The sequence below is a fragment of the Danio rerio genome, chromosome 8 (genome assembly GCF_052040795.2).
Source record: "Danio rerio strain M-AB ecotype USA chromosome 8, GRCz13ab, whole genome shotgun sequence".
Taxonomy (NCBI): Eukaryota; Metazoa; Chordata; class Actinopteri; order Cypriniformes; family Danionidae; genus Danio; species Danio rerio.
This window is the reverse complement of record NC_141028.1, coordinates 57,933,400-57,954,633: the sequence shown is the minus strand read 5'-3', so window position 1 is coordinate 57,954,633 and position 21,234 is coordinate 57,933,400. Positions and strand designations below refer to the sequence as shown.

Sequence of the window (21,234 nt, the reverse complement as noted above, 5' to 3'; positions counted from 1 at the left end):
AAAACAGTTACATGACAACATCCACATCAGTCCTAGGCTAGACGAATTTCGCCAACTTGATAACACCAAGTAGGACATGTTCCTGGATTAACATCTATGTTGATCCTGGAACGACTTTCTAAACAGCCAATCAGAATTAAGGGATATGTTTACAGTTTATGTTAAGTTTAGGCTTACGGTTTATGCACTTCATGATTGTTATCCAACTGTTATACGCTTCTGTTTTTGGGAATAATTTATGGTTGGGTTTAGGGGTAGGAGAAAGGTGTGGATTACATTTTCCAGCAAAAACACATGTGCAAGACATGCGCATTTTGATTGGTCAGGTGCAGCTGAAAAAAGTCACCTCTTAGTGAAAAAAGCATGCTGAATTGTACCATTTTTAACCATAATTTTGACCAAAGGAAGCGTACTACAGTCGTGAGAGCACCCTTAGTATGCATCTTAATTATATAAATAACTGTTCTGTAGTTCTAACTACTTCTAGTTCTATTAATATTTTAAAGTGTCTCACAGAATCGGATGCTTAAATATAGCAGGTTTAGTATATATTCTACAACAACTACTTAAAGTGCCCGTATTTTGCTTTTTTTTATGTAAGAACCTTTCATTCGGTGTGTAATGTAGCTGTTTGTGAATGTTTACAAAAGATAAAAATGCTGAGAAATTGAAATTTGTCCCAAAATAAAAAAGAAAAAAAAAGAAAAATCCAGTCTCACTCCCTCACAAACACTCTAGCAGGCACACAACACCATGAAACTTAGTTATAAGGTTATATTTAGGTCGTGACTTCAGGTTACCAAATTTCAATGTCTAGCCAGCGTCTAATGCTGTGTTCACACCAGACCCGGCACACGCTAATAAATCGTGCTATTCGTGTAGACGTGTAAACATTTTGAGTTTACTCGCTATATTTGCACATCAGATCCGCTTTATTTACACATCAATATCACCTCACAATAGATGTGGATTCGCGTCATGGCAGGGCTTCTGTCTGCCAGGTGACTCTAGCTTTATTGCTAAACGGCTAACATGGATTTTATTGAGAGAATAGCTGTGTTTATTTGCTTTATGAAGGCTGAAAAACAGCGTCGATATGTTTGGAGCTTACTACATCCATTCAGAGGTGCACCCAGCACCTGAACAGAACCTATACCTGGATGATGGAAGCTTTTAGCGGTGCTTCTGACTGAGCAGAGCCCAGTTTGATGGACTGTTGTCCGGTGTTGGCAGTAGGATTTTCCCCCGGGACACCAACAACAGGCGCTATGTCATAATCACACCCTCATCATGATTGCTTAACGCAGCGTGAATGTCTGCTGAAGTTCAGATTTTCCAACTTGAGCGATTCGCTTGAGCGTTAAGCACATCAATCGTACAAAATGCCTAACTCGCGCTGCTTCTTTCGCGCTTAGTCCATCGCAGCATGTCACGTCTTTGCATTGATTGACTTAACATGCAAATTACTCAAGCTTGACGTTTCATCTGCGTCTATTGTGAATGCAGCATTAGGACAGCGCTGTTTTGACATCCAATCACAACATCAAATGATGAATTACTTTAGGTTGTGTTGAAAGGTGATCAAAATCCAACATCTTAAACCAACGTCATATTGACGTCAAATACTGACGTTTATTCGTCAGGTATGTCAACCAAAATTCAACACCTGATAGACATCATAGTGGTGACGTCAACACAACGTTAAGCTGTAACATCATTAGACGTTGATATTTGGTTGATTTTAGGTTGAATGTTGAACACTGACATCAGTTTGTTAAGTTCTGACGTTAACCAGATTTTCATTTCCAAACAAATTGCAACATCCCCACAACATTGGGTACAACGTCAATCTAATGTTCTGTGCCTGATAGGATACCTGCATGTACTGGAGGTTTGTAATGGATTTTCATAACGTTTATTAATTCAAAATTCCCTGCAAACGATGTGTGTTTTGATCCTCAAACGCTGTAGTTATGGCGGAGACTGGAAGAGTTTGCTTTGAATTGTTAACATGTACAGATAAGTCTGTTTTGGAAGCAAATCCACGTCGCAGTTCAAGATATTTTGATTAAGTGGATCATTTGTATGAACTCATACAATAACATTCGTACATTTCAGTAGAATTTGCTCATCCCCCAATGATGGTTGGGTTTAGGGGTAAGGTTAAAGGGCATGCCTCCTTTCAAATATTGCATGTTTTTATACATACAACGTCATATGAATTTGTACGAACTACACACTTTTCGGCCAATTTGTAGAATAGTTACGTTTCCTCAGGACTTACAAAGGAATTGGTGCAAGAATTGGTACGCTAAAACCAATGCCATTGTTTACCTTCAAATCTTGGTTTACAAATGTTGAGGATGAGCAGAGATTCAGATTTGGTAGCAAGTATTTGGCCTTGGATAGACAATGCTGATTGGGAATCTAACCAAACAGAGCAGAGAAAGGCGGAGTTTAGAGAGAGCAGATCCAAAGAGCTTAGAATGACCAAGAGGCGACATTCAATAGAACGTTCCACTGCAACAGCAGCGCCCAGCAACAGCTCCGGATTTCCACCATTTTGGAGTGAAAGCGATCGGCCGTCCATTGGATCTTATTGCTGTCGCCATGGCAAGCAGCTGCTTTTTTTTTTTTTTGTTTATTTATTTAAAAATCGCATTAAAGCTGAGATACAACCTGAAAGACGACAATAAAACACTTACTATCACAATCATCAGCACTTTTAACAGTTTATTTTACAGTCTAATGATATACTGTTTTTCTAATAGTAATTTTCAGTCCAATATACGCCATCTATTTTTAATACTTAATTTTATCTGCACTTTTGTTGTGTATATTGTATTATTTCTCTTGTTGTTTCATTGCTCTTGTTGATTGTACGGTGTCCTTGAGTTGCTAAAAAGGCGCCTTTCAATAAAATGTATTATTATTATTATTATTTCCCAAACCACACTAGAGTGTCGCCTCTTGGCGATTCTATGCTCTTTCTCCAAAGTGACCCTTTCGGCTCTGTGAAAAAAAAAAATGGTTCTGACCTTATACAGATTTAAACCTATTGATAGGATCCTCCAAAAATGTTTGATTTCCTACTTTTTTTAAGGTAAGTGGTTGCAAACATTCTATATGGGCTAAATTGAAACAAACTAATAATGTATTAATGTTCAATTTAATTTGTTTGTTTAAATTCAGCCCATATACATTGTTTGCAACCACTAACCTTAAAAAATTTAGTAAATACAATGAATTTTTTTTTCCTTGTAATGCCGCAGTCACACTAAGAATATTAAGATGCGAATATCGGTCAAACGATACAAAAACAAAAAGACTGATAAAGCTATCGATTAGTCCATATTTTAAGTTTCTGTACAGTGAGGTCACGTTTTGAGCCACTATTAGTTTCATGCGTTCACATGATGTGAATTCAAAGATCACCAAGCTTGAATCTAAAACACAGTTTCTCGTGAAATTTTTGATCTGGCACATTTGCATGCATATGAATGAAAGTCAATGCGGCGAACAGTGCAGTGCGCCTTAAAAATCTTACAAATAGCAAAATATGGGCACTTTAAATGTAACTAGCTGTGATGGATCATGGCATTTTCACAGGCCTGCCTGTGAAACTCACCTAAAAGCTATAAGGGAAGATTTAAAATAGTGTATATGTGTGTGTGGATTGTTGTGATCCACCCTATGAAGCGCCTGTGAGCTAACTTTGGTAAAGACAGCAGCTGGTGCCCACACATTGAATATCAGCAGTGTTGAGGCACTCTTTATATTCCCTGTAGAGAAACCCAGTAGGTTCCTGTTATGAAGGATCTGGTTATGATATTACAGGTTGTTACTGTTTTCCAGGATATCGTCGTTATTGAGACAAAATGCAGCTTGATTGTAAACCTGAACTTCATTTGTGTGATCGTGCACAAATGGGTGACATGATGTCAGCAAATGCCGATTCAGCGTATAAACCATAATCATTTGATGTTGGTTTTGATTTCCGTTCTTGTCAACTGATAACATATGAGGTTAGAAGGGTTACTGGGAAAAAACATATGAGGTTACTTGGAAGAAATACAGAAGAAAAAAGCTGAAGTAAAAGTACAGTGTACAAGGAAGGCGAATCTTAAAGGATTTGTTTCTAAATAACATCAGGCCTTCTTAAATATCAAATAAACAGTCTAATTACACATAAAATAGAGAATTGGGTTCAATGCATGTTAAACAAAATACTGAGAGTTAAAATGTTGATTATCACAGAAAATACGTTTGTAATATTTTCACTAGACTGCATTTAGGTAATCAAATAATTCCATTACAAAATAGTATTAGCATTTAAAATAGCCGTTTTATATATGAACACATTTTAAAATGCAATTTTTGGCATTATTACAGTCATCACCCAATTTTTAGATGTAAATTTATTATCATTTTAACAATAATGTTAAACTTAACAGCATTACAGTTATAAAAAAAACAATATATAATATAACCAATTTACTTTTGGTTCATTTAATGTTCATTTGTAATGTAATGTGTGTATTTATATAGCGCATTTATTGTGTATGCGCTTCACAATCTCTTTACACCACCACCAGTGTGCAGCATCTACTTGGATGATGCGATGGCAGCCACAGGACAATGTTGCCAGTGTGTTCACACACCACCTATAGGTGTAGAGGAGAGACTTTGGCCACAAAGAGTCAGGACCTCTGTCTCATCTGAAAGACAATGCTCACTGACAGTGTAGTGTCCCCTTCACTATACTGGGGCATTAGGACTCAGACCACAGGTTGAGCACCCCCTGCAGACCTCACTAACACCACTTCCAACAGCAACCTACTGTAATTTTCCCATGTGGTCTCCCATCCAGGTACTGACCAGGCTCAGCACAGCTTAGCTTCAGTGTGCAACCGTTCTTGTGCTGCAGGGTGATATGGCTGTGGAAGTTTGGTTAATTTAATGCATTTTTTGTCAAATAAAAACTTTATATAATAATAAAAAAAAATCTTATTAAAGTTTTGCTTTGTTTTGAAGTTACTCTAATATTTGAGGCATTTTAAAAATTGGGATTATTCATCCAAAAATTTGTATTTTTAGGAACATACTTTTGTAGATAGATTAGCTTCAGGTCAAAATCATCAACTAACTTACTGCAGGTCAAACATTGCAAATATCCCTACATGAAAATTGCAACATAGGCTCAATCTGAAAATGTTGCTCTATATACATTTCTGAAGATTGTGAATTATGTAGCCTGAAGTACGTATGGCTGCATTTCGTCTTTAAAATGAACACTACAGGGCGATTTGACGCTGTTCCTTTTCACGCTTACCAGCTAACCGCTTACCTCCGTGTGAACAGCTTTTCCGCTGTTACCAGTTTGTCCAGTGGCTCGCCACGTATGTCGGCGGACTTAAGGTTGACTAAGATGATGGGGTTCGAGTCCAGCCAAGAACGGTTCCAGAAAGAAGGTAAGAAAAAACAAAAGCCAAAATGTAAAACAAGCGTAAATATTTGTAAAGTTAATAACAGAGTGAGAATGTGGTAAAATCTGAAAATGTGGTAAAAACCAGGTGGCCACGAGGGCTTTTCTTTTTCTGGATTGCTTTTGAAAACACTGTCGGTTGGGTTTAGGAAAGAGGGTTTGGTCAGTCGGTGCGTTTTTAAAACATTGTCAGTTGAGGCTGGGCGGTATATCGAGTTCTGGGAATAATGTCGATATGATTCCCCAATGCGATGCGGGATTATCCAATATCGTTCATATCAATATAAAATTGACAAGCAGCACCTGAATGTGTTCGAAAGAATTAAAAACGCCAACATGAAATTAATTTATACCGCAAAACTCCTGTGTTTGAATTATATTTTGCTCAAAAAATGTTTAATAAAGTCTTAATAAAGGCTTTAACTTTCAAGTAACCATTTATGGAAAAATACCGGATATATATTGCATACTGTCATTGCTGCTAAAAATACCAGTATATGATTTTTTTGCCCATATCGCCCAGCCCTATTGTCGGTTAGGTTTAGGGGTGGAGCAGGGTTGGTCAGTCGATTGGTCAGTCAGTTGACAGTGGGCTCTGGTGGATTTACGTAGGTGCGAATGGCACTTGCGAGAAAAATTAAAGATCTCAAAAAGTGTACACAGTGACCTCTGGTGGATTAACTAAAACAGAACTACAAAAAAGTACCTCCTGGGACGTATTTGTCGCTCTCCAGAAATGTATATAGGGGTACATAATCAGAATGGGTGGCAAAATTGTGTACATTATTATAATTATTTCTTTTTTTAACTTTGCAATTCTTTATCAAACTGACATAACTTGATCTTTTGGGCAAATGCCGGACTTTTCTCTGGTGCTGTAAGATGGAGCAACCATTTAGTCCACTTTAACTGTGCATTCAAATCAGCCTCCATTTAATTAGCAACTAATATACAGAACCAAGTCACTTGCCTACATTTATTCTTTTTTGATAAGCTCTTTCAGTAAGATGTACTTCATAATACATATGCAAAGATCTTTTTGTGGCTAGACTTTATTTATTGTGTGTCCATTTTAACATTTATTGCCCTACCCTGTATTTCTATTGTAAATGCCCATTATATTATAATTTTCTGTGCTAATCAACATTTTTGCCATGGATCCTTTCTTACAGCCTTTAAATGTCACGATAATACCTTTAGTCGTCGAACTGAATCTTTGAGAACGTGGGTCTGTCGAAGTGGTTTGATTGTAGACTGCCAAAACACTGAGGAATTCAGGTTTGTCACATGTTGCTGGTTGCTCTAAAATGTTGCACTGGTCACATCCTTTAGAGCTAAAAAGCACTTTAAATTACGAATAAGTTTCTATACAGATGAAGATATGCAGCTTTTGGGATGCTAACAGTAGAGGTGAACAGGTATTTAAGCTCTACCGCTGCAGGATATGATCTGCTAAAGCTGATTTGATGAGAAATCCGACCAGCGTAGAAGCAGAGAACGCAACAAGATGTGCTTTGATTACTTTGACTGGTGTTCTCTGTCTTGTTTTTATTTTTTGCGTGTTCTTCAGCAGCTAAAAGCAGGGCTTGGGTATTTTTGCTTAACCGAAAGGTGAAAAGGTAATTTTGTATAGCTGAAAAAAGGCTGTGATTCCTTGTCGTGTGGTTATATCCCGCATTTAGGGGCTGCATTGTGCACCCTGAGAGCCGATCAGATGACTGCAGAGGACCCAGGAGAAGACGGAGAGGACGGTGAAGATGGCAGATTCCAGAAAAGCCATTTGCGTTTACACTGACGCTTTTGGTACAGGTAATCTTCTTTCTCGCGCTCCTTGCGAGCCCGCTGATAGTGGTCCTCTTCCTTCAGATACCACACCGGAGGCCAGCGATGTTTCTCGAAATGCTCCTGGTTGTCTGCAAAACAGAATGAAGCCACAAGAATTGGTGACAGATATGCGCTTTTAATGCAGAATTCATTTAAATACTGATACTATCATTCAATTAGAACCAGACACCCCCCCAAAAAAAGCTAAAAGTATGTTTGGGATTTGTTCAAACTACTTACAGTGCATCCGGAAAGTATTGATAGCGCTTCACTTTTTACACATGTTTTTATGTTACAGCCTTATTCCAAAATGGATTAAATTAATTTATTTTATAACATTCTACACACAATACCCAATAATGACAATGTGAAAAAAAGATTTTTAAAATTGTTGCAAATTTTATATATATATATATATATATATATAAATAAATAAAAAACATTCCTCTTTGCAGTACCCCTCAAGCTCTGTCAGGTTGGATGGGAAGCGAGGGTGTACAGCCATTTTCAGATTTCTCCAGAGATGTTCAATAGGATTCAGGTCTGGGCTCTGGCTGGGCCACTTATACATTCACCAAGTTGTTGTGAAGCCACTCCATTGATATTTTGTCGGTGCGCTTTGGGTCATTGTCCTGCTGGAAGATGAACCGTCGCCCTAGTCTGAGGTCAAGAGCACTCTGAAGCAGGTTTTCATTCAGGATGTCTCTGTACATTGCTGCCTTCATCTTTCCCTCTATCCTGACGAGTCTTCCAGTTGCTGCTGCTGAAAAACATCCCCACATGATGCTGCCACCACCATGCTTCACTGTAGGGATGGTATTAGCCTGGTGATGAGTTGGACTTGGTTTTTTCCAAAATTAACGCCTGGCATTCACTCCAAAGAGTTCAATTTTAGTCTCATCAGACCAGAGAATTTAGTTTCTTATGATCTGAGTGTCCTTCAGATGCCTTTAGGCAAACTCCAGGCAGGGAGTGTCTTCCGTCTGGCCACTTTACCATACAGGCCTGATTGGTGGATTGCTGCACAGATGGTTTTCCTTCTGTAAGGTTCTCCTCTCTCCACAGAAGAACGCTGGAGCTCAGACAGAGTGACCATCGAGTTACTATCACCTCCCTGACTAAAGCCCTTCTCCCCTGATCACTCAGCATAGATGGCCGACCAGCTCTAGGAAGAGTCCTAGTGGTTCCAAACATCTTCCACTTACAGATGATGGAGGCCGCTGTGCTCACTGGAGTTTTCAGAGCAGCAGAAATTTATCTGTAACCTTCCCCAGCTTTGTGCCTTGAGACAATCCTGCCTCGGAGGTATATTGACAATTCCTTTGTCTTCATGCTTGGTTTGTGCATTGACATGCACTGTCAACCCTGGGAGCTTATATAGACAGATGTACGCCTTTTCAAATCATGTCCAATCAACCGAATTTACCACATGCGAACTCCAATGAAGCTGCTGAAACATCTCAAGAATGATCAGTGTAAACAGAATGTACCTCAGCCCAATAAAGAACTTCACGGCAAAGGCTGAGAATACTGATGTACATGTGATTTTGCAGTTTTTTAATTTTTATTAAATTTGCAACAATTAAAAAAAACTCTTTTTTTTACATTGTCATCATGGCATATTCTGTGTAGAATTTTGAGAATTAAAATTCATTTTTAATTCAGAATTAATTTAATTCATTTTTAAATAAGGCTCTTACGTTCAAAAATGTGTAAAAAGTGAAGCGCCAAGATAAACTTTAAGTGTAAACACTCCCTATGGTTGCCATGTCTCCATAATAACTATAAGGCAGTTGATCTGTTGAATTACCTGTAGATTTGGCTTTCATGTCACGAGGGAATTTGCGGCAGACTCTATTGTAGTTGGTGCAGACGTGGTGAAGACACCAGTCGGTCAGCTGATGAGCACAGTGGAACTAATGGAAACAATCACACAGATGAAAAAACATTGTCAAACAATTACTCCTTGTACAATCTCCCTGCAACAATTGATGCTAATTGATATGGTATCAATATTTATTTACTTTTTTGTTGAACAGAAATTGAATCAATCCTTATTTTTTAAATATAAGATGGTTATTATAAGAAATGTTACTTATAAGGAACATATCTTATATTTTCTTTGATGTGTTTTTAGCTATAAATGTACCTCACATCAACTACTACCAGATAATGTGACTGGGTAGTATCAGGCTTTCCAAATAGCTATCTTTTGGGGTGTTAAAGCGATTAGGTTTCACTTGGCAATGTTTTCATTCTCTCAGTCAGGGGAACAGTACAGTACGCTTACCTGGGCCATGTCTAGATAGAGCAGAACATCTCCATCTATATCAGCTCCCATCATAGCAGCTTCAGTCAGAACCGTCACAGTGTACAGCTCTACGACAGACACCCATATAATGGTGTGAATTAATTTACATTCCAAACTACATTACAACCACTTAAACTTTCTCAGTTGAAGTCGGAAAATAAACAAATAGGTTTTGTTGGGTTGAGTTTAAGTGGAATGATGAACATGGAGTCAGAACTGATAGAAATAGGCTAATAATTTGGCGATGAAGCAAAGAAATAATAAACGTTGATTTCTTAAGTGGTCAAACAGAAAAACATTTGGTTAATACTGCTTCAGATCATACGTTAGCATACTTTTCCTTCAGCAATGTCCAAACATTGAATATAAGTTATACTTATTTTTCAATAAATAAAAACAGGACCGCTGAATTATTAGCACTCTTGTTTATTTTTTCCCCAATTTCTGTTTAATGGAGGGAGGATTGTTTCACCACATTTCTAAACATAATAGTTTTAATAACTCATTTCTAATAATTTATTTATTTTATCTTTGGCATGATGACAGCACATAATATTTTACTTCATATTTTTCAAGACTCTTCTATACAGCTTAAAGTGACATTTAAAGGCTTAACTAGGTTAATTAGGTTAACTAGGCAGGTTAGGGTAATTAGGCAAGTTATTGAATAACAATGTTTTTTTCTGTAGATTATCGAAAAAAAAATTAGCTTAAAGGGGCTAATAATTTTGTCCCAAAAATGGTTTTAAAAAAAATTAAAAACTGCTTTTATTCTAGCCAAAATAAAACAAATAAGACTTTCTCCAGAAGAAAAAATATTATCAGACATACTGTGAAAATGTCCTTGCTCTGTTAAACATCATTTGGGAATATTTAAAAAAGAAAAAAAAATCAAAAGCGGGTTAATAATTCTGACTTCAACTGTAGCTAAATAAAAAAAACAACAACTGCAAATTAACTAATGAAAAATGAAGGCCTAAACATCGCCAGCAAATTCTTTTTATTTTATTTTAGTCATTCTTGTTGCCTACAATAAACCAGGTAAACAAATTTTAAATGTAAGTTGAGGTGATCGCAAGTTCACAACTGTGAGGTGATGTGCTGTGAGGTGATGTGCTCTACCGGCAGGATAATCTATTTTGCTGTTTTTCATATGCGCACGTTTAAGATTTGAGGTAATAACATTGCCATGATGGTCAAAGAAATCAAAACATTATTTTCACCCCAACGCAATTTAATCGGGCACTGAAGGCTAATAACTTAATTCTTATTGCTTTTTGAAGCCTATGACTTCTCACCATGTATCTTTTCTACAGCATACAGTATAGTGTAAGAGCATGTCTACTACCAGAAAAATTTTATTAAAATTATATTTTAATTGAACACATCACATATAAAAAGCTACGCCTACAGAACAGTCTGTTTAGCATTGTAAAAAGCTGAATATCTGTGGTTAAAGTGCCACCCAGCAGTCAAATGCTGCTGGGGCATCAATTACTGCCGTCGCCGCGGTATGAATGGCGGCAAAGGAACACATTGAAGTAGTAACATCTGTATGTGCAGTAGATGAATAACCGTATTGGTTTTCAGTTTTCAAACAATTATTATGGTTTTATATCTAATGTTTTTACACAAGGCGGTTCATTCCGGCGTGGCAACCCCGGTTTAATAAGCCAAGAAAATGAACAAATGAATGTTTACACAAAAGCTCATATCATCTGTGCAAACACTAAACTTTGCTGTGGTCGACACTGGATGTGTTTTGTTTAGTCTGCTAAACTAGAATTACTAAAACTTTATGTATATATAGAGATAACGGGACGTTGGATATTGGAGGGGTGTCGCGGATGTAAAGGCTGATTTATACTTCTGCGTCAAACACCGGCGTATGCTACGGCGCTGACGCATAGCCCTTCGCCGTGGCCATCGCCGTCACTAACGTGCACCTCTCGTGCCCGTCGCAACGACGCGTAGCGTAAGCTCTGTGATTGGTCGGCTTGGTAGCGCTGACGAGTCTAGGCGGGACCGAGAGCCGCGCGAATGGCGCAACGCCGCGCGAGCGATTGTTTACAAGTGTGGAGTACCGTGAAGGAGCTCCGGATGGAAAGTTTTGTTTTGTTTTTACCTCATAGTTAAAGTTGTTGCACGTCTGCCAGTTCCTGCCTCAAAATCAGCGAGTTTGAGCCACTTGTAAATTCCGGAAGTGTTCAGGAAATGCAAAAAAGTAGCGAAGAAACTCGACACAGAGGAACATTTACACCTCACTGCCAACTAGCGTTTCGGAAGTGTTAATGCAGACCGACAGAGACAGCGCGCAGAAGTATAAATGCACAGCTACGCGTGTTGCCTGCGCCGTGGGTTACGCCGGTCACCTGACGCAGAAGAATAAATCAGGCTTTACTTAAGAGCCGGGGCAGGGTTTGGTTGTCGCGAACGAAAGTGAAGAGGGTTGGGGAGTCGCGGAACAGATCGGTAAAATGTAGTATATATACACATACATAATTGTTTTTGTATATATACCGGCATAATTGTTTTTTCAGTGTAACAAATCCATTGATGAAATAAACCTGAAATGTCCAGCAAATTTAAAAGTATCAATTAAAAAATAAATAAAAACTCTAAACTCTGATAACCTTGGTTAAGTGGTGTAAATTTAATCAGGATCTAAAACTGCACGGTGAAAAAATCTTGCTGCTTTAATTTGTTAGATGAATCAAATGAGCTTTTCTAGTCATCTACATTAATCAAACTTACTAAAAATATTACGTTAAACTCTGTATAGCTAAATAATTTAGTTGAAACCTGATTAACTTAAAATAAACTTGATTAAAATAAGTTAAATAACATTAAACAATATTTGTGGTATACATTTTACCGAGTATAGATGTATAAATGATCAAATAAAACAATTTACAGTGTAACAAAACCATTAATGAAACTGAAACCAAAATATCCGACAAATTTTAAAGAATGCTAATGCTAATCTATAATAACATTGGTTGAAAGGGTGTACTTTTATTCAGGATCTGAGCGCATTTTGGTGATCAGACTCAGACTGTGAATTATCCCCTCAGCAAAATATGGTGTGTGTGCAGGTTTATTTGCGTACCTGTCAGCGCGACCAGGTGAGGCAGACAGAGACGGTTTGCGAGTACAATGAGTTCCATGGCATCCAGATCCGGCCGAGAGCAGAAGCGTCCCGTATAGAGATACTCCAGCACAGCACGCATGCAGCTCCGCGTAGTGTTGGGAAACAGCACCTGACAAAACATGAAGGGGGATCAAATCCCTCACTTCTAAAAGCAACATGCAAGACTGATTTCAGAGGAATCATCAAGCTGGGGAAAGACTGAACCCAATGTGTGTTAAAAAGTGAGCGGTAGGTGGAGGAGGCAGTGTTAATAAAAGATCAGTAGAAGTCAAAATGATCAGCCCTCCTGTGATTCTTGCCTGTGATTATTTTCCAAATGATGTTTAACAAAGCAAGGACATTTTCACAGCATTTCCTATATTATTTTTTTCTTATGGTGGAAAACTTATTTATTTAATTTTACAAGAATAAAATCAGTTTTTATATTTTTAAAAATCATTTTAAGGTCATTATTATAACCCCCTTTAAGCAATATATATATATATATATATATATATATTTTTTTTTGATTGTCTACAGAACAAACCATCGTTACAATGACTTGTCTAATTACCCTAGCTTGCCTAATAAATCAGAATTCAACAGTATGTAATCTGCATATTTTTTCACACACCAGATTACTATGTGGGTCTGAAGCAGTTCAATTTTATTCAGATAGACGGCAGAGTAAATGAAAACTGCTCCTTCAGCAACATTTGATCCTATCACCTGCTTTCATCCACCAGTCCAGCACTTTTCATGCAGGAAAAACAGGTTAAAGCAGATCCTTGAAGCTACCAGCACAGTCCTGTCTGCAGTCCTGACCTAAACCTGAATGAGAATCCCTGGCCACAAAGATAAAGCTAAGAAACCCACTACCTTTTATGTTTATTTATTTTATTTTGTGTGTATATATATATATATATATATATATATATATATATATATATATATATATATATATATATATATATATATATATATATATATATATATAGTGATATTATTTATTACTTTTATGATTTTACTGCAAAAAAGATGAGAAATATGAGCTGAAGGTGGAGGATTTTTATAACAAATTATGTACAGTCATACTACTTTTGTTTTATTGTGATAATATTTTTTTTTTTATGATTTCACAGCAAAGAAGATTTTTATTTGATTTTTATACCAAATTATGTACAGCTACACTATAATGTTTAGTTTTTTGTCATAATATTTATTATCTTTGTGATTTCACAGCAAAAAAAAGACGTGAAATATGAGCAGAAGGTTGATTTTTACACTACATTATATACAGTTATACCATAATAGTTTTTTTTGCCATAATATTAATTATTTTTTTATGATTTCATAGCCAAAAATATGTGAAATATGAGACTGAATGTGGATTTTTATACTAAATTATATACAGTGATACCATAATGTTGTTTTTTTTGTCATGAATTTATTATTTTTATTATTTCACAGCAAAAAAAAGGTGAAATATGAGCAGAAGGTGGATTTTTATACTAAATTATGTACAGTTATAGTGTAAGACCTTCACTTTATAATGAAAAACTGTCAATCAGACAAGAGAACACCAAGTAATTAGTTTGCAAAAATTTTTGTTTGTATGAAACAGAAGGCTTAATAGAGTTAAAAACGATTTGATTCACAGGTATAAATAGGATTTAAATAAAAAGAGGACTCAGATGTAAAGTCTGTATTTTAAAGCACGCCTCATTTTATTTAAAATACAAACCAGAATCAAGTGTTGTGTGTAAAGTTGAATGTGCAGTACCTCTTTTGTACAGCTCTCCACGAACGGTCCACCGAACATGGCTGCCATCCAATCACAGCTTGAGATGAGAAGCGGTTTATGGGCCATGATGGTGCCATCATCTAACTTGAACACCACATCTGCAGCACACAACAGAAGCCATTATTGTGTAGCTTTTCAAATCATTATTAGCAATCATGATATCCATATTATACAAACACTCTCTGATCAACCAGTATATACAGGGCTGATAGTGGAAAAAATTCCTGAGCCTGAACTTTTTTTCCTTGCCCCTGAGGTGAGTAGGGGTGGGGGTACTATGTATGAAACGCACTTTTAACACATAACTTGTGGGCCCCTGGGCCCAAATATATTAACAGCCTATGTGTAACCCTGATCATCATTATTGTCAAGTGGCTCTTTTTAGACACATGCCAGTAATGTCAGTGACACATGCCAGTGTCAGTGATCTTGTGACATGTGCCAGTAGGTGTCAGTATAAGCACGTTATAAGCACATTAATCTTATAAGTCTCTTTGCTTTAATATTTAAAAATCATTAGGCAAATGACACCTGTTATCTTTCATGCATATATGTTATGAGTTTTCAACATGCATTTTATTATAACTTTTTAAAGGATATTATTTAAAATACCTTAAAATGAAAATAATTTAAATAATAAAATAAATGAATGAATTAAAAACATAGAGAAGTCCAAATTGTAGGGAACAAAGGAACTGCCAGGATGCAATAATATACAGTACAACAGATAAGTGTAACCCCTCCCATACATAAGCATGCCACAATAAATTTGACTGACATGTACTGTCAAATGACTATATTACGTACGGAAGTATGACTACGAATACATAAAATAAATGCGTTTAAATTAAAACATCGTGGAGCAGCTCAGCAAATAAACTAACTCGCGACGCGATAAATTAGGTTAAAAGTCGCGCAATGATTAAATATGGTTTTGCTCGTGGTAATTAATGTCATAAGCTTCGCCGGGTGTCGATGTCACTGCAGTGACATGCAGCGCGACACTCTGAGTGACACAGGTCACTACACATGCCACTAGCGAGTGACACATGACAGTGGAAAACCGGACGTGCCACCGGAAGTGTCACTACCAAGTGTGCCGCAAGCCTACGTTTGAGTGAAGGTTTCGGCCGATAGATCGCCCCCTGGGGGCTGGCTGCAGTACAAGTCATAAAGCCCGCCTCCTCCGTGTTAATGAAGGAGACTTGAGCCCAAATAAAAAAAAATATTACACTTGCAATTAAATGTCCCGAAAGATAGTTCTGGTCGATTAAGGCACTGGTTATTGTGCTGAAATAGGTGCAGATCTTCATTTTTGTAAACAGTTTGTTTTTAGCAGTAATTTAATGCTGGGCGTGTCATCGTGATTGACAGCTGTGATTGACAGTTTCTCAAAGCGCGGCGTCTGAGCTTCGGCAGGAGACTGAAGTAGACTGAAGTGTTATTATTCGATTTCTGTGTTATTTTACCATGACAAAATGAGTTCAGCAGTAAACTATAGTTTCTGACATACATGATCCTGGTGGAACACTGTTTATTCGCTAAGTTCAGGGCTTTTTTCGGGCTTTATTAGTTTGCTGATACACGCCTAGCCACCCAGATAGCAAAACACAGTTCCGGCTAGATTCTCGCCTGCCGGAGACTTATCCCTTAGAGCTCAGACTGACTAACGTTACCTCTGCTGGACCTACTCCGGATGCCTGGACTCACTACCCAATTCCAGCCCGAGTCAATCGAGCCAGATGCGGCGGCCGAGCGAGCAGGCGCTGCCGCACGCGAGCCGGAATCAGCCCGCGACGCCGCGAGTAAGTTATGCGCTGCGGCCTGGAGCTGGCGCGATTGAATATATAAAACCCTCATATTTGTTAACGTTATTACATCCATTTGTGTTGATATGACAGCAAACGCATGCTGAGAAGTTCGGGGGGCGTAGTTGATTTTACATAAAGCGTTTGATTGGAAGCTCGACTCTGCTCATTTTCGCGGCTCCTCCTCTGGCTCCATCAGACAATCCTTCTGCGCATGTCTGGCTCCAATTTCAGCAGTCTTTTGCGACAGTTTGTGCCCGTCAAGCAGGCGTTTTGCCCTCAAGGCGTTCAATGGGAAAAAGGGCTGTCGCGTCGTCCATATTTTTTACAGTCATTGGTCACTACACTCAGTGGCATGTGCCAGTGTCATCTGTACGTCAGATGTCCTGTCAAGCGCAGCCGTCCTGTCAAATACAAGCGCAGCCGTTTAAAGCTCATTTGTGGTTAATGATGTCAGAATTTACCGGTATTTTGGAATGGATGTGTGAATGCTCTTTTCCGGAAAATTTCCGTAACGTCCTCGCCTGTGTGAACAGCGCTTTTTTCAATATACCGGTAAAGTCGTTCCGGAAATTTTCCAGAAATTTACCGGTATCACTGTGTGAAAGGGGCTAATATCCGTGAACCTGATTTTTTTCCCCGCAGCCACAGTACGCCGGAAATCCGGCGTGGTGCCGGAACGCTATCACCCCTGTATATAATTGAAGTCAAAATGATTAGTCCTTTTGTGAAGTCTCGTTTAAGAGACCAAGGAACATTTTACAGTATTTCCATTAATAATCTATTATAAGTCTTATTTCTTTTAGTTTGGCTGGAATTAAAGCAGTTTTTATGTCTTTTTAAACAATTTTAAGATCAATTTTCGTTAATCTGGCAACCTGCGCTTACCTGTGTTTTGGGCCAGGCTTGCAATACCTAGTTCAACCACTGGGTGTTAGACTTGCAGAGTGCACCTTTAAAACTATTGGGCTCCATTTAAACGATCTAGGTCCAAAGAGCAGGGGGCACAAGAGTATTAAGGACGTGTCAGAATCCACTTTTGCTATTTTAAGGATGAAAAAATTTGCTCTGTGCTGCGGCGCATGGTTTAACAGGGTTGTGCTTTTTCTCTTAATGAGTTAAAGGTGTGTTTTAAGAATAAACCAATCAGAGTCACATCTCACATTCCCTTTAAGAGTCAGTTGCGCGAGGAGAGAATGAGCCTCCTCATTCTTTACTTTCACCTTCATTCTCTTTCGTGGATAAAGAAACGTGTTGTACGCAAAGACATCTATTAGCCGACATAATTAGTTTCAAGAGTTCCCCCTTGCCGATGATTGATTATAAAGCGTGTTTGGCATGCTGTCCCGGGAGAGAGCCCTGAGCTTGTGAGGTCTGAGCCAGTGACATTCTCGCTGTGAGGCATGGGCCTCCGCCGTGCCCTGATAAGGAGAGAGAAATAAGTAGGGGTGGAAGGGGTAATTCTTCAAAATGAAGATGGCTAAGGTAAGATGCTTTGATTATTTATAGTGACCTAGGGAACGTCTGATTGGTGGATTGGGCGTTAGCTAACGAGGATCAGCTGCTATCAATCATAAGCGTGTGCTCCTCTCGAAATTAGTTTATAAAGAAACTTCACTTAGTTTGTTAAGCACAAAGATTTGCTTCAAAACTATTTCTAAATTCAGTTTTAATTTCCACCAAACGAATAAATGAACAAAAATAACGAAGTGTGGTCAAAAAAACGGCGTTATATCCAAACACACATGCTATGCCCCATATGACCTACAACCTGACCGGTGGAAAATCTAAGCTTGTTTTTAATAAAACAAATATAAATATGCATATAATAAACACACTACAACTAATAATAACATTATACAAAAGCAAATTGTCATGAATAGAGGAATAGAAGACTGGTAAAGCCGATATTTCTGGTAAAAACGATATTTTGTGTCTGCCCGTTTGGTTTACTTGCGGGAGTTACTTGCGGCATTTTCTCGCTTGTGAATTCTAACCAATCAATAAGCAGTTTAGGAACTATGTTCAACAACATCTGGCCAATGAGTGATGTGGATTTTGTCAAATGACTGTATTTTGGTTCATTTCAACTGGTTCGGACCAAAGCCAGCAGTGTGGTGTGAAAACGACCCAAAGACGGCAGAAAATGCAACAATGTATCATTTATTGCGCTTGGACAGGACCAAATGAAGCGAACTACAGATGTGAAAGCACCCTTAAACAGCGTGGTGGAAAACAGAAAACTAGTGTTGCGATAGTCTGAAAATAACAACACGTCACAGAAACACGTCTTGCGCCTTATTGCGCCGGGTGTATGATAGGGCCCATTATGTTTAGAAATGCGTTGAAAAAAATCTCTCTATATTTACAAAACAACACTTGGAAAATATTTTTTAAATAATCACAATTTCACAGAAGGCTAATAATTTTGGCTTCAACTGTATATATTGATAACCTACTGTATTATATTTACTGTAGTATTAGCAAAACAAAAGGAAAACGTTTCTGAAACAAACACAACTAAAGCTACCACTATATCTACGATGATATAGTTTAATCTGAATAACAAGACTTTTCCCAGAGATGAGTTGCGGCTGGAAGGGCATCCGCTGCGTAAAAACTTGCTGGATAAGTTGGCGGTTCATTCCGCTGTGGCGACCCTGGATTAATAAAAGGGACTAAACCGACAAGAAAATGAATGAATGAATGAAAAATAAGACTGTATTTTTCATTTTTTTGTGACAGTGGCTTAATATTATGTTCCACTAAAGCTCAATTATAGTGCTTCACTTGAGTATAAATAAATAGAAATGCTTTGTGTTTATGTTAGGAGAGGGAAAAGCTCGGTCAGCATTACAAGACAGCTTGAAGTCCTTTAAACCCTGAGAGTGTTGAAAAGCCAAAACAGCACTGATTATGAAACCGAAAGCCAGCTGACAAAATAGGTGGGCTTGTTTTTCTCTATGGGGGTGAATAATTGAGCTGAAGTAACGGGGAAAGTAGCTTGAAGGGAAATTCTGGTTGAGGCCATATTAATATTTGCTTTGGTCATGCTAAGTGATGTTCTGCTAAAATGAACACTGCGCACATGATGTATGTAGATACCAAAAGGGGAAAAAGTAGCTTTTTAATATACAGCTGACAGTATTTGTGGTGATATTGATGACATTTGCAAAAAAAGGCAGAGAGACCACAAAACTAGTCAACAGCTATGTTTCCATTCGTACAATTGTTTTATGCGCATACTGGGATATTATCAATTGTGAAAATGGTCATAAACAAACATATCCACACAACTAAGTAGAATAAACTTTTTATCCAATATGAAAAAGATGTGTATAAACTATAATAATAAATTACATTTACCGAATAAATCCTGCATGCATCAGAAAGTCACGTGATTTCGTTTAACAGATCCAATCCAGGCTCATTCTGAAAACGTACCTGTATATATATTTCTGGAGAGTGCCAAATACATCCCAGGAGCTACGTTTTTTGCAGTTTTTGTTTTCGCACCTGCCTGGATGTTTCAAGTATACCTAGTAAGACCTTGATTAGCTTGTCAGGTGTGTTTGCTTAGGGTTTGAGCTAAAATCTGCAGCACACCGGACCTCCAGGAACAAGTTTGGTGATCCCTGTACAAGACTATGCATAGTAAATACCAGTTCAACATACAATTCACATGACTCTTACCAGAGAAGGTCCCTTTGGCCAGACATTCTTTTACCCGGTTGGTTCTTCTCACATGAAAGGCCTTGGTGATTTCCTGATTCATGAATGCCTCATCGTTCAGAATGTTAGCCACCATCATGCGCAGGTCAAACACTTCCAGCAGCTCCGCGATGTGAGCCACCTGCATTAGCTCCTTCTCCCGCTCGTCCAGTTTACCTGTGTACAGGTACCGCAGCACTGATCGGAATGGACCAGGTTGCATTGAAGGGTCCATGTGCACAACAGTCATTTTTCTCGGATTGAAAGTCACAGGGTCATCCACCATTTCTTCTTGGATGCTAATGAAAGCGCGACTCAAGGCAGGAAGTAGACGACCACGACCATCACCTTTCAGAGTTCCATCACTAGTACATGCACGCAAGTTTGCTCTATCACCATCGTCATTGCTTTCACAAATGTCAAAACTAGCAGCGCGCATCAGCAAATCGCGGCCAGAAAGTGGGGGTCCTCTAGGTCGTTCGCGCTCACGTTCGGTCTCGTCAGTGCCTCGAGGTTCAGTCAAGAAGAGATCGTAGAACTTGGAAGAAGATGTGGCGAGGTAAATACGATGGGCGAAGATCCTCTGGCGTTCCTGGAGGACTAAGATCACATCTGCACAGAGAGGATCCTCCAAAAGGCGGCTTGGATGCTCTTCGATGTTACTTGGAGGAGCAGGAACTGTTATAATGGGTGGAGGGGGTTTAGGAGGAAGGAATGGGGCTTGCAGGAGGGGCCTTTGAACGTTTCGTAAATGTGACTTCCAGAACTGCAGATGACGGCGGGAGATGAGGGCTGCACGGATGGCATTGTCAAAAACGTCCTTAACTCCGAACTGAGCAACTATGCTGGTCTCGTAATAAGGGACGCCTAGTTCTTTAGCCACTTCACGGCCTTTCTCTGGTGCCAATATCTCATTGGATTTAATGGGTCTGAAACAGAAAACAACATTGTGTCAGGGTACTAGCACACTAAAATTTATATTTTATCATCGATTAACACCCTTGTGCTATTCTAAGTGAACGACTTACTGTCTTTAATAGCAAACTAAACCGCCTTTAGCAGACTCCAACAATGTCCAACACACAAGCCTAGAGGTTTTTAGTGCATAGAGTGAGTGACTCTGGCCATCAGTCTACTTTCTTAAAGAGCAAGGATGCACCA

At 38.4% G+C, this 21,234-nt stretch overlaps 1 protein-coding gene across 18 annotated transcripts in view; it reads right to left on the bottom strand.

The window, feature by feature from the left end:
• Nucleotides 1-1,949: 1,949 nt before the first annotated feature.
• rhobtb2a (Rho related BTB domain containing 2a) overlaps nucleotides 1,950-21,234 on the bottom strand; it is a 294,371-nt gene continuing 275,086 nt past the window's right edge. For 11 of the 18 annotated variants that reach the window (XM_087265430.1, XM_087265431.1, XM_087265429.1 and 8 more), the window contains 6 exons: nucleotides 20,056-21,002; nucleotides 14,534-14,652; nucleotides 12,730-12,880; nucleotides 9,600-9,688; nucleotides 9,120-9,225; nucleotides 5,588-7,398 (listed from right to left, as the gene is read on the bottom strand). In XM_087265430.1, coding sequence (XP_087121556.1) covers nucleotides 7,196-7,398; nucleotides 9,120-9,225; nucleotides 9,600-9,688; nucleotides 12,730-12,880; nucleotides 14,534-14,652; nucleotides 20,056-21,002 — 1,615 coding nt within the window. In that variant the 3' untranslated portion in view covers nucleotides 5,588-7,195. Of the gene's footprint in view, nucleotides 4,039-5,587; nucleotides 7,399-9,119; nucleotides 9,226-9,599; nucleotides 9,689-12,729; nucleotides 12,881-14,533; nucleotides 14,653-20,055; nucleotides 21,003-21,234 lie in introns of those variants that run through there. The other 7 variants (XR_015498434.1, XR_015498432.1, XR_015498433.1 and 4 more) reach the window with 1 other exon arrangement.